The 12,273-nt window shown below is 44.4% G+C and overlaps 2 protein-coding genes across 2 annotated transcripts; both read left to right on the forward strand.

Annotated features, from left to right (window-relative positions):
* The first annotated feature begins 6,799 nt into the window (after positions 1 to 6,799).
* On the forward strand, positions 6,800 to 8,629 carry LOC129780473 (uncharacterized). Its single transcript, XM_055788793.1, has one exon. It carries the CDS (start codon positions 6,800 to 6,802, stop codon positions 8,627 to 8,629), a length of 1,830 nt encoding a protein of 609 aa, XP_055644768.1.
* On the forward strand, positions 8,626 to 11,337 carry LOC129780484 (uncharacterized). The gene has a single exon (XM_055788803.1). The coding sequence runs from the start codon at positions 8,626 to 8,628 to the stop codon at positions 11,335 to 11,337; it is 2,712 nt and encodes a 903-aa protein (XP_055644778.1).
* Positions 11,338 to 12,273: the final 936 nt, after the last annotated feature.

A 12,273-nucleotide genomic window follows, 5' to 3' on the forward strand; every position in this document is an offset into this window, starting at 1 on the left:
TTGTCATTGCTTCGAATACAGAACGATACTGGAAGTTTGCCTTCCTTCCTTGCTTGAGACTTTAAACTTCTTCAGTTCATTCGTCTCTAACCTCTTGAAAACTTTACTTTATCCATCATATTACTCCTCCACCCCCATTGCCTTGAGGAAGGCATTCGATCCCTCGCCGTCCAGCTCGCCCAGCAACGATGTTGTTCAGTCGATTTCCTCACGAAAAATGAAAGTTTGCCTCAGCGAGATCCACTGTTTATACTCTAGGCAATTTTCCCCTTCGTTCCTTTTCTTTTCCTTTGTTCACTCTACATCTTACGATATTACCTTCGTTGCTGGAGCCGATCTGGCGTGGAGGTAACATCCATACTTCTCACGCTCAAGATCACGAGTTCAATTCTCACTCCCGACATTCTTCCAAAATGGAAGGTAAAAGTGACGAACCAGCCAGAAGCGTTGAAAGTCACTATAATACAGAAAAAAAAAAAAAACTTTCGTTGCTCCACGATAAGTTGCTCGTTATTGACAGCTCTGATCGGGAAAGCACACAAATGGACAGAACAAATCTATGAATGCTTCCAATTTTCATCAATTTAAACCATATACCGACTATGGGATTGTAATGTATAGCATATCAAACAAATCTTAAGGAATTCCCGATTTGTTTGGTATATAAATCGCCTAAATCCGTTCGCGACAAAAATAGTTATTAACGTTAACTTTATTTCATGAAAACGTGACCTGTTTTCTGATTAATGAAAGACGTAGCAAAAAAAAACAAAAGTCTTGGCAATACTATGCGAGCGGGAGTTTTATTTGTGAATAATTAATGTTAGTAGTGATAAGGTGTATATTTCAGTGAGTCAAGTTTACCACCGCACCTTTCGTATCAAACTGGTGCTGAAGAGACGGCACGGAATGTAACGTAATAATTCACTCTTGAATGCAGTTGGCCAGCTAACGTAATCCCGTAACATTACGTGGACTAATACGGTGATTGATTGTGAGTGAAGAGAAGAGAAAACAATTGAAATTAATAATACAGCCACTCCATGCCAAACCGATATAGTGCAAGTGCATTAAATAATAGGAAAAATAAGCGAGAGTAAGCAGTAGAAAGAGTTTAGGAAGGCCAAACATCGTAAGGAAAAAGGAGACTATTTTGAGTAATTGATGCAAATGCAGATTGCAAACAAAATTTAAATTCAAAATATATAATTTCAGTTTTGAGCCACTTGAAAAGTGCTGCTGTAAGATATCTAGTTATCCGAACATTCAAAATAACGAGATTTCGGAGACCTCACCCACGATGAGTAGCAAATCCTTGGACCTGACTACCAACCCCTGGGAGCAATGTCAGCAGGTCTCAAAGAAGATTGAGGAAATGATTGCCTGTGACAACTACGATAGTTCGCTTCACATACGCTGTGTGGGCCTATCTACGGTGTCGAAAAAGGACCAGGAGAGACAGTCCGGACGATTCGTGTCAAGCAGTTTACCAGGTGAAACTGACGAAGAATCGTGAAAAGAAGAATCCTACTTCCGTCCCTCCAACCGTCACCGGGAAGCTGGAAGCTATGGTGGCGAAAAAAAAAACGTTGATCAAACAGAAGGAGTTTGAAATCAACAATGCTCTGAAGGAAAAGCAAATGCGTCTAGAGTGTAATCTACGCGAATAGCAGCTAGAAGCCGCCAGGGAGTTGCACGAGAAGGAAATGAATGAAAGATGGATCCTGTTCGAAACGGAACTGCATGAAAAATAGGAGCACTTCAAGCAAATCAAGTTGATGGAAGCCGCGCATCGCGATAAGATGTCCAAAATGGAAAAGCAGATGGCGAAGGTAGACGTCAATAAATTGTCGACTAAGAATAAGAAGAAATCCGGATCCCAGGACGTCTAACCGAGTACTTCTAAGCAGTCTCCGAAGTGCCAGCTGACGAAGGAGAATCTCGATCGCCTTGGCAAGAACAACGGCGAAGAAGACGAGAGCTCCGATGATGGCACCGAGACCAGCGACGACGGAAAAACGGACGATAGAGTCGACGACGACGACCAGAAAAGCCATGACGGCTCCCAAAACGGGCAGGGGCACTAGCGTGTTAAGCGCCAGGAATGGGCTCACGAGGAAACTTCCCATTTTTACGGGAAAACCAGAAGAGTGGCCTCTGTTCTTTGGAGCTTACCAAGCATCTAATGAAGTGTGCGGCTGTTCAGACGTAGAGAATTTGGTGCGTCTGCAAGAAAGCCTGAAGGGTGCGGTGCTTGAGTCAGCTCGTGGACAACTTCTCCTTTCCAAATCGATTCCTAGGGTCATCACGAAGGTTCAACAACTTCACGGCCGACCTGAGCAACTGCTGCAAAGCCATCGCGACAGGGTTCGGAAGCTGGATGCCCCGATAGCCGACCGGTTGGCCAGTTTCGTACCTTTCGGAATTGCGGTGGAACAGCTCTGCGAGCATTTAGAAGCTGGCGAGCTCACTCTTCACCTTGTGAATCCAATTGTGATACAGAATTTGGTAAACAAACTTCCGGACGGAGAAAAGCGATGGTGGTTGCACTACCAAAAAGAAGAAGAAGGAGGCGACTCTGTAGCAAATGAAGATCGATTGATGCAAAAATTTCGTGAATCCATCAGGAAATAACTGAACAATCGTAAGTACGTAAGCCCCCGCTTGTGACGTCAATTTCGACCAATCAGAACCAGGGATTTCCGTTTGATAACGGTAGACATTTTTCAATTGTTCGATAGCTAGTTTCATGATATATATTATTTTCTTCAATATAAAAAATTGTTACATAGTGTGAAGCGCCCCTGATCATCAAACATTGTGTAAAGGTGCTTGGAAGTTACATTCCTTACATTTTTATATTCTCTGAAGCGCCAGCCAATTTCGAGCCCGCGAGTACATCCACCTCTTCGATTTATCTCATATTACAGTCTTGTTCGTCAGCCAGTGTCGCTGACCAGGTTTAACTTTTTTTCCAATACGAACTCCAGTATCGGGAGTATAAAAAAATAAGCTCGGGTTTCTATGTGGCTCGTGGCGACAGTTCATTATTCACGCGACGAAAATTCCGCGTAAACAAATTACTGTTTACGATTATATATAGCCAATTCGATTACAATTGGTTAATTGTATTTTCTCTCTCGAAAAACGACTCCAAGCACCTCCCATAGGAATTTGTACGAATAATTAGTTGGTAAGATGAAAGTTGTTAAGAGGAGAGTAATAAAATAGACACCGTCGAAGACAGTCACTTTTAAACATTGTTTTTTAAAATATATTTTTCCGACCGCCCGGATAGTTTCCAGAGAATTCGGTTCCAAGAATCGAGGAGTGTTCCCGTTTGTGTTAACGGTTTCTAGAACAGTAAACTGAACCGGAAGCCGTGTTTGATCCGGCAAAAGTGAAGTTGGAGTGCGGTGAATGGGAGTGTGGAAGTTCAGTAATCTGGACCTCCCGAAGAAAGGGACGACACTAGGGAAAAAGTGTCCCCTACAAGTGCCCAAATCGATTGACGCAAACATCGCATTAATTCATCATGAAATGACTGAGCAGTGAGCGTTTGAAATTGGATAATTTTAACGATGCGCTCGATTTTAGATTTTCAATTTGTACCTCAATATGTTCCCGGAAGACGAAATCCTACGTCAAAAAAATATTCAGATCGTTTCGACTTTCATGAACTGTTTGTGTTGGTTTAGAAAACTCAACTCAGGATAAAATAAATAAAAATGGAACGTAAAGCAAAAAAGCGTGGATATTGGCGGAAGTTCGTCAATGGTTTGTCAAGGGAGACCGCTATGAGCACTCTTTGGAATACGGCTAGGAAAATGCGTGGCTGAAACCATACAAACGAAAGTGAGGAATACTCTGACCGTTGGATTTTTAACTTTGCAAGGAAGGTTTGCCCCGACACCGTTCCTGCACAAAACGTCGTACGCGACATTCCACTTCAAAGCGATTATGAGAATTTTTCGATGGTGGAATTCTCAATTGCCCTTCTCTCATGTAACAATTCAGCTCCGGGGTCGGACAAGATTAAATTCAACTTGTTGAAGAATCTTCCGACTTGGAAAAACAGCGTTTGCTGAACTTGCTCAACAAGTTTCTGGAGCTGAATATTGTCCCGCATGACTGGAGACAAGTGAGAGTGATAGCCATACGGAAACCCAACAAGCCGGCTTGCGATCACAACTCGTATAGGCCGATTGCAATGTTATCCTGTATTCGTTAGATTCGTTATTGTTAGAGAAAATGATTCTACTTCGTTTGGACAAGTGGGTCGAAACGAACAATTTGCTGTCAAATGCACAGTTTGGCTTCCGCCGAGGTAAAGGGACAAATGATTGTCTCGCGCTGCTATCTTCTGAAATCCAAATCGCATTTGCTCGCAAAGAACAAATGGCTTCCGTTTTCCTCGATATCAAAGGGGCATTTGATTCAGTTTCCATGGAAATTCTCTCAGAGAAGCTTCATAATCGTGGACTTTCACCAATTCTCAATAATTTCCTGTACAATTTACTGTCAGAAAAGCACATGATTTTCTCTCATGGCAGCTCGAAATCTTCTCGTTACAGTTTTATGGGCCTACCACAAGGCTCCTGCCTAAGCCCCCTCTTGTACAGTTTTTACGTCAATGATATGGATGATTGTCTAACTAGAGACTGCACGTTGAGACAACTTGCAGACGATGGAGTTATTTCCATCACCGGTACTAATCCCGTCGTTCTGCAAAAGTCGTTGCAAGATACCCTGAACAATCTGTTCACGTGGGCCCTCAAGCTGGGTATCGAATTCTCTACGGAGAAAACTGAAATGGTCGTTTTTTCTAGGAAGCACGAACCCGCCCAATTCCAGCTTCACCTATCCGGCAAAACGATCCAACACTCTATGTTTTTCAAATACCTGGGTGTATATTTTGATTCTAAGTGTACCTGGGGGAGACACATTGCGTATTTGAAACAGAAATGCCAGCAAAGAATCAATTTTCTCCAAACAATTACCGGAACATGGTGGGGTGCCCATCCAGGAGACCTCATTCAGTTGTACAAAACAACGATATTATCAGTGTTAGAATATGGCAGTTTTTGCTTCCGATCAGCTGCCAGGATTCATATTCTCATGCTGGAGAGAATACAATATCGTTGCTTGCGTATAGCAATGGGGTGTTTGCATTCGACACATACGATGAGTCTCGAAGTTTTGGCAGGAGTACCCCCGCTTACTCTTCGGTTCACAGAATTATCCTACAGATTTCTCATCCGTTGCAAGATCATGAATCCATTGGTGATTGATAACTTCGAAAATCTACTCCAACTGACTCCTCAGTCAAGTTTTATGTCTTTATACCATGAGTACCTTACCCACGACGTGCACCCTTCACCAGGCATCTCCAACCAAGTTTGCTTCCCATACTTCTGCAATTCCTCTGTCATTTTTGATCTGTCCATGCGACAAAAAAATCCATGGAATCCCAGATCACCTACGCTCCGATTCTATTCCGCCGATATTTTCGGCAGAATATGGGAAAGTTAGATCTGATAAAATGTTCTTTACTGACGGTTCATTCATAAACGGGTCCACTGGCTTCGGAATCTTCAATGAAAATTCCAGTGCCTCTTTCAAACTCAAAGATCCTTGTTCCGTGTATGTCGCTGAACTGGGTGCGATATATTACGCATTAGGGATCATTGAAACATTGCCCATCGACCACTATTTTATTTTTTCAGACAGTCTCAGCTCAATAGAGGCAATCCGCTCAATGAAAGTTGATAAACGCTCATCTTATTTCCTAACAAGAATAAGACAACTATTGAGTGTTTTGGTCGAAAAATTATTCAAGATTACCTTTGTTAAGGATTAACTGAATCACCCTATAATTTTATATAACAGTTTATACTGAGCACACTATCATACGCTACTCACTCACTCACTCAGATCAAGTTAGCGGAAGAGTAGGAATAGGCTTTCCTGTGAGTTCGGGTTAGTGATCGGATTCTGTGCGTACTATATAACGCGTATACAGTAGCCAGCTCAGCCTCACTTAAATAAAGATCATATCCAAGAGTACATCTTATCGCGAATAAAATCATACCTTTTCTAAAAGGCCAATTCGAATACCGAGCCAATCTATAGTTATTTCGTACATAGTAAAAGTGGTCCTTCGAGTCGGATCGATTGGCCTCGGTATAATTGCATAGTTTTCTGATTCCGACAAAAGGTTTTGTCGTGAAGTTTTTTGTTACCAATATCAACGGTAAAAGTAGTTTCGCGCCGGTCGAAAGTAAAATACCGTGAAATCGTCAAGTGAAAGTGTCGTGAACATTAGTGGAACAAACTCAATACTGTGCAGTGAGAATATCTCCGTAATAAATCGAACGAATCGATTTCGAATCGATATAATCAAACACTAAAGTGTAGTCCGCTTAGATCGGAAAATAGTGCCGAAAGTGCAGCCACACAGCATCCAAGTGAAGGTGACCCCAAGGCTTGGCTTGAGTCGACCGCATGTGGCTTGGGTCCACACAATAAAATTGAAACAATAGTTGGTCCAATAAAAGGCGTCGCGGCGTCGGGCGTCGGTCATCGATCTGCCAATTGTTAATTGGTTTAGAGGTAAGCGAGTAGAAGCATGCGACTAACCCATCAGACAATTGTTAAATGAAATTAGGAGCAGACACATATTGAGCGTTTTTCGGATAATTTGAGTTGTCCGGTTTCAAGTTTAAGCGATTTAAACTAACAAGAGGTGGTGGTTGAATTTACGTGAGCAATTAGAGCTGTGCATTGAATATCTTTCGTCATGCCTGCCGATTTACGAGCATTGAGCAAACAAGAACGTTTTTATTTCGATACCCTACACAACGTGGTTGAATTTGTCGATGGCTACGATCAGGAGCATGACGCCGGACAGGTAGCGGGGTGGAAAGACCGTTTAGATGGAATTTTAGAAAATTTCTTGAAAAATCGCCTGCAGATCGATCTGCAGCAAGATGGTGATACAAAAGACGCGAAGGAACAGGAGGAAATCAGTCGAAAAACACGTGAGCAGTTTGAGAAGTGCTATGTGAAAGTAAAAGGTTTTTTGGTAAATGCTGAACGCGAGACTAAGTCACAGCTACTCAGCAACGTAGAAGTGAATGCTTCTAATAGTCAGACGAAGCAGATTGGTAGAATAAAGCTTCCGGAAGTCAAGCTTCCTACTTTTGACGGGTCAGTCACGGAGTGGCTGACATTTCGAGACACTTTTAAGAGTCTAATTGATTCAAACCATAACCTCTCTGATGTCGACAAGTTCTCTTACCTTGTCGCATCCCTTACGAAAGAAGCGAAGCGCGTCGTCGAATCTATAGACATTACTGAAGCCAATTACGCTATAGCATGGCAAACGCTAACCAAACGTTTTGATAACAAGAAGCTGGTTGTCAAAACTTACTTAGATGCACTTCTTTCTGTGGAACCCATTAAACGGGAAAACTACGAGTCTCTCTCTCGATTCATCGATGAATTCGATAGGAATTTGCAAATGATTCAGAAAATGAACATAGATACGGATGGATGGAGTGTATTATTGGCGCACATCGTCTGCTCTCGTCTCGATACATCTACTCTCAAACAATGGGAGAATCACCACAAGTCAACAGAAGTTCCCAAATACGAACAACTCATCGAGTTCCTGCGTGGTCATTGTATAGTTCTTCAGTCCATCGCACCTGTAAAGTCACGTCTCCCTGAAACATCTCGATTGGATCTAATAAAGGTTCCGAAATCAAAGGTTAGCAGCGTTCATTCCGTCATCAGTTCTTCTGCGAAGTCGTGTGGTTTTTGTAATCAGTCCATCCATTCACCTTTCAAATGTGAGGTGTTCCGAAAGCTGTCAGTTCCTGAACGCTATGATTTGGTGAAGAAAAAGGCTCTCTGCATCAACTGTTTATCTTCAGATCATCAAATTAGAAACTGTTCTTCTAGTGCCTGCCGCGTCTGCAGTCAAAGGCACCACACAATGCTCCACCAGCCAGCTCCATATCGCAATTTTCTCCAACCAAATGCTCCTAAACCCCACCAAACCCAGCTCACTACAAATCAGAATCAGAATCAAACCCAAATCGCTCAATCTACCTCGCCGAACGTAAATAAGACTTCCTCGCAACCTTCGCCCACTGAAGGTCAACCGTCAGCCTCAGGTTCGCTCAGCCATTGCTCCACCTCCTTGGTCAGCAACTTTCATCGGATCCCAACGACTGTACTGCTGCAAACTGCTCTCGTTAAAGTCATCGGATATTCTGGCAGAATTCTGTGGGCTAGAGCATTGCTCGATCCTGCTTCGCAACTAAACATACTCTCGGAGAATTTAGCACAACGGTTACAGCTGCCAAGGACCAAGAATAACCATACCATCGGTGGTATCGGACAGTCTACAATTGTGTCCACCCACTCCCTCGCCGCTCACATCCAGTCGCATTGCTGTAATTATAGTACGCAGCTGAAATTCCATATTTTGAGTTCCGTAACCCGTGAGCTGCCCGCGTCGTCGTCGGGGTGTTACGTCGATGGGGTGTTACTGAATGGAATTTTCCTACTGACATCGTGTTCGCTGATCCCCAGTTCCATATGCCTGGGGTCATCGATATGATCATTGGAGTGGACAGTTATTACGACCTACTTCTCGAGGGTCTCATTCGCCTCGGTTCAGGGCAGCCGGTGCTGCAAAATACATTGCTTGGATGGGTCGTGTCTGGTAGAGTCGGAACTAGCCGACCAGATCCGAAAATAGTCAGTATCGTTCACGTGTGTACTCAGGATTTCGACGAGAAGCTATCCAGATTTTGGGAACTAGAATCTTGCCAGTCATCTAGCACCATGTCAGTGGAAGAATCGATTTGCGAGGATAATTTTGCTGCGACGACCACGAGAGATGCCTCTGGCCGATTCATTGTGGAACTTCCGGTAAAACCGTCCGTTGTGTCCATGTTGGGAAACTCCTACGAAATCGCCAAACGTCGCTTTCTGTCGGTGGAACGCCGTTTACAAGCCAACCCTCAACTCAAATCCGCATACTCGGCTTTCATCGAAGAATATCTTCTGTTAGGACACATGGAAGAGATTACTGACATCACGGTACCCACACAGTACACCCCCTACTACCTCCCACACCACTGTATTCAGCGTCCGGATAGCTTGACCACGAAGCTTCGCGTCGTGTTTGACGCGTCTTGTGTGACGGATACTGGCATTTCACTTAATGATGCGTTGATGGTGGGGCCAGTAATACAAGATGATCTTGTATCTATTATTTTGCGTTGGCGAATTCATCAATTCGTATTTATTGCCGACGTGGAAAAAATGTTCCGTCAAATCCTGATGCATCCCTCGTTTCGATGTCTTCTGCGAATACTCTGGCGAGATGACCCTTCCCAGCCAATTCGGATCTTTGAACTGGCAACGGTTACTTACGGAACCTCTTCGGCACCATACTTGGCCACTCGATGCTTGCAAGAACTCTCCAAAGTAGGTCTACAGTCTCATCCAGATGCCGCAGAAGTTGTAGGCAAGGACTTCTACATGGACGATTTGCTAACGGGATGTAGAGATGTAGAATCCGGAAGAATTCTAGTCAATCAGCTGCTCCAGCTTATGTGCTCTGCTGGATTCCAATTAAGGAAATGGTCATCTAATTCTTCGGAGCTTCTCGCCCACATTCCGGAATCTTTGCGAGATGAACGCAACGTTCTTGGACTGGATCCTGGCGCCTCGATTAAAACCCTAGGGCTAAGGTGGGAACCAGCATCAGATGTTTTTGGTTTTCACGTTCCCAAATGGAAGGACCACTCCCATATCACCAAAAGGATTGTCGCTTCCGATACTGCCAGTCTATTTGACCCGCCAGGATTTCTCGGACCCGTAATAGTAGTCGCTAAAATGTTTGTTCAGGATTTATGGCGCAGCAACCGTTCCTGGGATGAACCTCTAGAGAATGAAATCCAGCAAGGTTGGCTGCAGTTTCGTTCTCAACTCGTTATAGTCGAGACAATTACCGTTCCACGTTGGGTTATTCCGATTGTAGATCCGACCCACATCGAACTCCATGGGTTTTGTGATGCCTCTGAACGAGCCTACGGGGCATGCATCTATTTACGTGTCGTGTCTACCAGTGGGGATACGTCTGTGAAACTTCTAACTTCAAAATCGAAACTAGCACCGTTGGGAAATACTCGCAAACAGAAAAAGATCTGTCTAGCTCGGCTGGAGCTATCATCTGCATTATTATTATCCCACTTGTACCAGAAGGTCCAGAAAGCATTGAACCTCTCCATGAAGTGCTTTTTCTGGACTGATTCCACGATTGTGCTCCACTGGATATCGGCAGCTCCGTCCCGATGGAAAACTTTTGTTGCCAACCGGGTTTCGGAAATCCAACATCTGACTGCTGATGGATTGTGGGCTCACGTTCCAGGAAGCGAGAACCCGGCGGATATAATCTCCCGAGGAATGCTACCAGCAGAACTCAAATGCTGCACCGTATGGTGGAATGGGCCACCTTGGCTCAGTCAACCGAACCGATTTTGGCCGCCTCTGGTTCGCCTTACATCTGGAGACTTTCCTACTGACGAACTCGAAGAGCGTTCGATAACACTTGTCATTCAGACTAGGGAACCAGATCCTATCTTTGATTTACGATCCTCTTACGTCAAACTGGTATCTCTAGTGGCACATCTTTTGAGATTTGTCCACAATTGCAAGCAACGGATGCAGCAGGAACGAAAAACTGGTTTTCTCCGTATCATTGAATTTAACGAAGCACGGAACGTGCTCGTTCGTCTCGCCCAACAGGAAACTTTAGCCGACGATATCCACGCCATAACAACTAACGGGGAAGTTAACCGCAACTCAAAATTGAAGACTCTGACACCCATTTTGGAAAATGGAACACTCAAAGTGGGTGGCCGCCTTCATAACGCCCTGATTTCAGAAAACCGGAAACATCCCATGATTCTTCCCGCAAATCATCGATTCACGGAAATGGTAGTCACACACTATCACCTGAAGCTCCTGCACGCTGGATCACAGCTTATGATCGCAAGCCTTCGCGAACAGTTTTGGCCACTGAGAGTACGCAACCTGGCGCGGAAAGTGGTGCAAGGCTGCATAAAGTGTTATCGTTGCAAACCTACTATCCAAGAGCAGCTAATGGGAGATCTTCCCAGCGAACGCGTTACACCAACTTACCCCTTTTTGAAAACTGTTGTGGACCTCTGTGGACCTCTTTTTTATCGCCACGTTGGCCGCAAAACTCCACCAGTCAAATGTTTTGTCGCCATTTTCGTGTGCCTGAGAATTTAACCACCGATGCATTTATTTCGGCCCTGAAGCGGTTCATCGCACGACGTTCGAAGCCGACGATTATCGAATGCGACAATGCGACGAATTTTCGAGGAGCCTCCCGAGCGATAGCTGAACTTCTAGCACAATTTAGATCCCAACAACATCAACATGCAGTCGTTTCGTACTGTCTAGAAGAGGGAATACAATTTAAATTTATACCCCCTCGCTCGCCAAACTTCGGTGGCCTCTGGGAAGCCGCCGTGAAGTCGTTTAAAAAACACCTCAAATCAACCATCGGCACAACAGTGCTATACAAGGACGATCTAGAAACGCTAATTGTCAAAACAGAGAGCTGCCTCAACTCTAGGCCGCTCACTCAACTGTCAACAGACCCTGAAGATTTGGAAGTGCTCACACCGGGACACTTCCTGGTACACCGTCCATTGGTGGCAATTGCAGAACCGTCATTGGAATCAGTACCTCTGAATCGACTTGATCGTTATCAGCAGACCCAGGAATTTTTGAGGCGAATATGGAAACGCTGGAGTACGGATTACCTTTCCGGATTACTTCCGCGTACGAAATGGACTCGTCAACGGGACAACGTGACTGTTGGATCCTTAGTCCTCCTGAAAGAAGATAATCTCCCTCCACTCAAATGGTGCCTAGGCCGTGTTGTTCGAATATTCCGTGGCGACGACGGCAATGTTCGCGTAGTCTCGATAGTGTTGTCGCTAAAGTGTAACTCTTCCATTATCTACAGCGTGATAGCGCTTTTGTGTTGTGTCGTTAAATCATCAATATCGAAAATAATGCTTACTATCGTTCCATGTCGTCAACCGAGCGTATCCATCAAAACAGTCTGAGAGACATCGCTACAGCTGGCAAGGCTACCCGTCGATGGTACTACTACAACCGTGATGTTCGACGCCTCCAACTTATGCTTCAACATTC

This window comes from Toxorhynchites rutilus, chromosome 1 (genome assembly GCF_029784135.1).
Source record: "Toxorhynchites rutilus septentrionalis strain SRP chromosome 1, ASM2978413v1, whole genome shotgun sequence".
Classification (NCBI taxonomy): domain Eukaryota; kingdom Metazoa; phylum Arthropoda; class Insecta; order Diptera; family Culicidae; genus Toxorhynchites; species Toxorhynchites rutilus.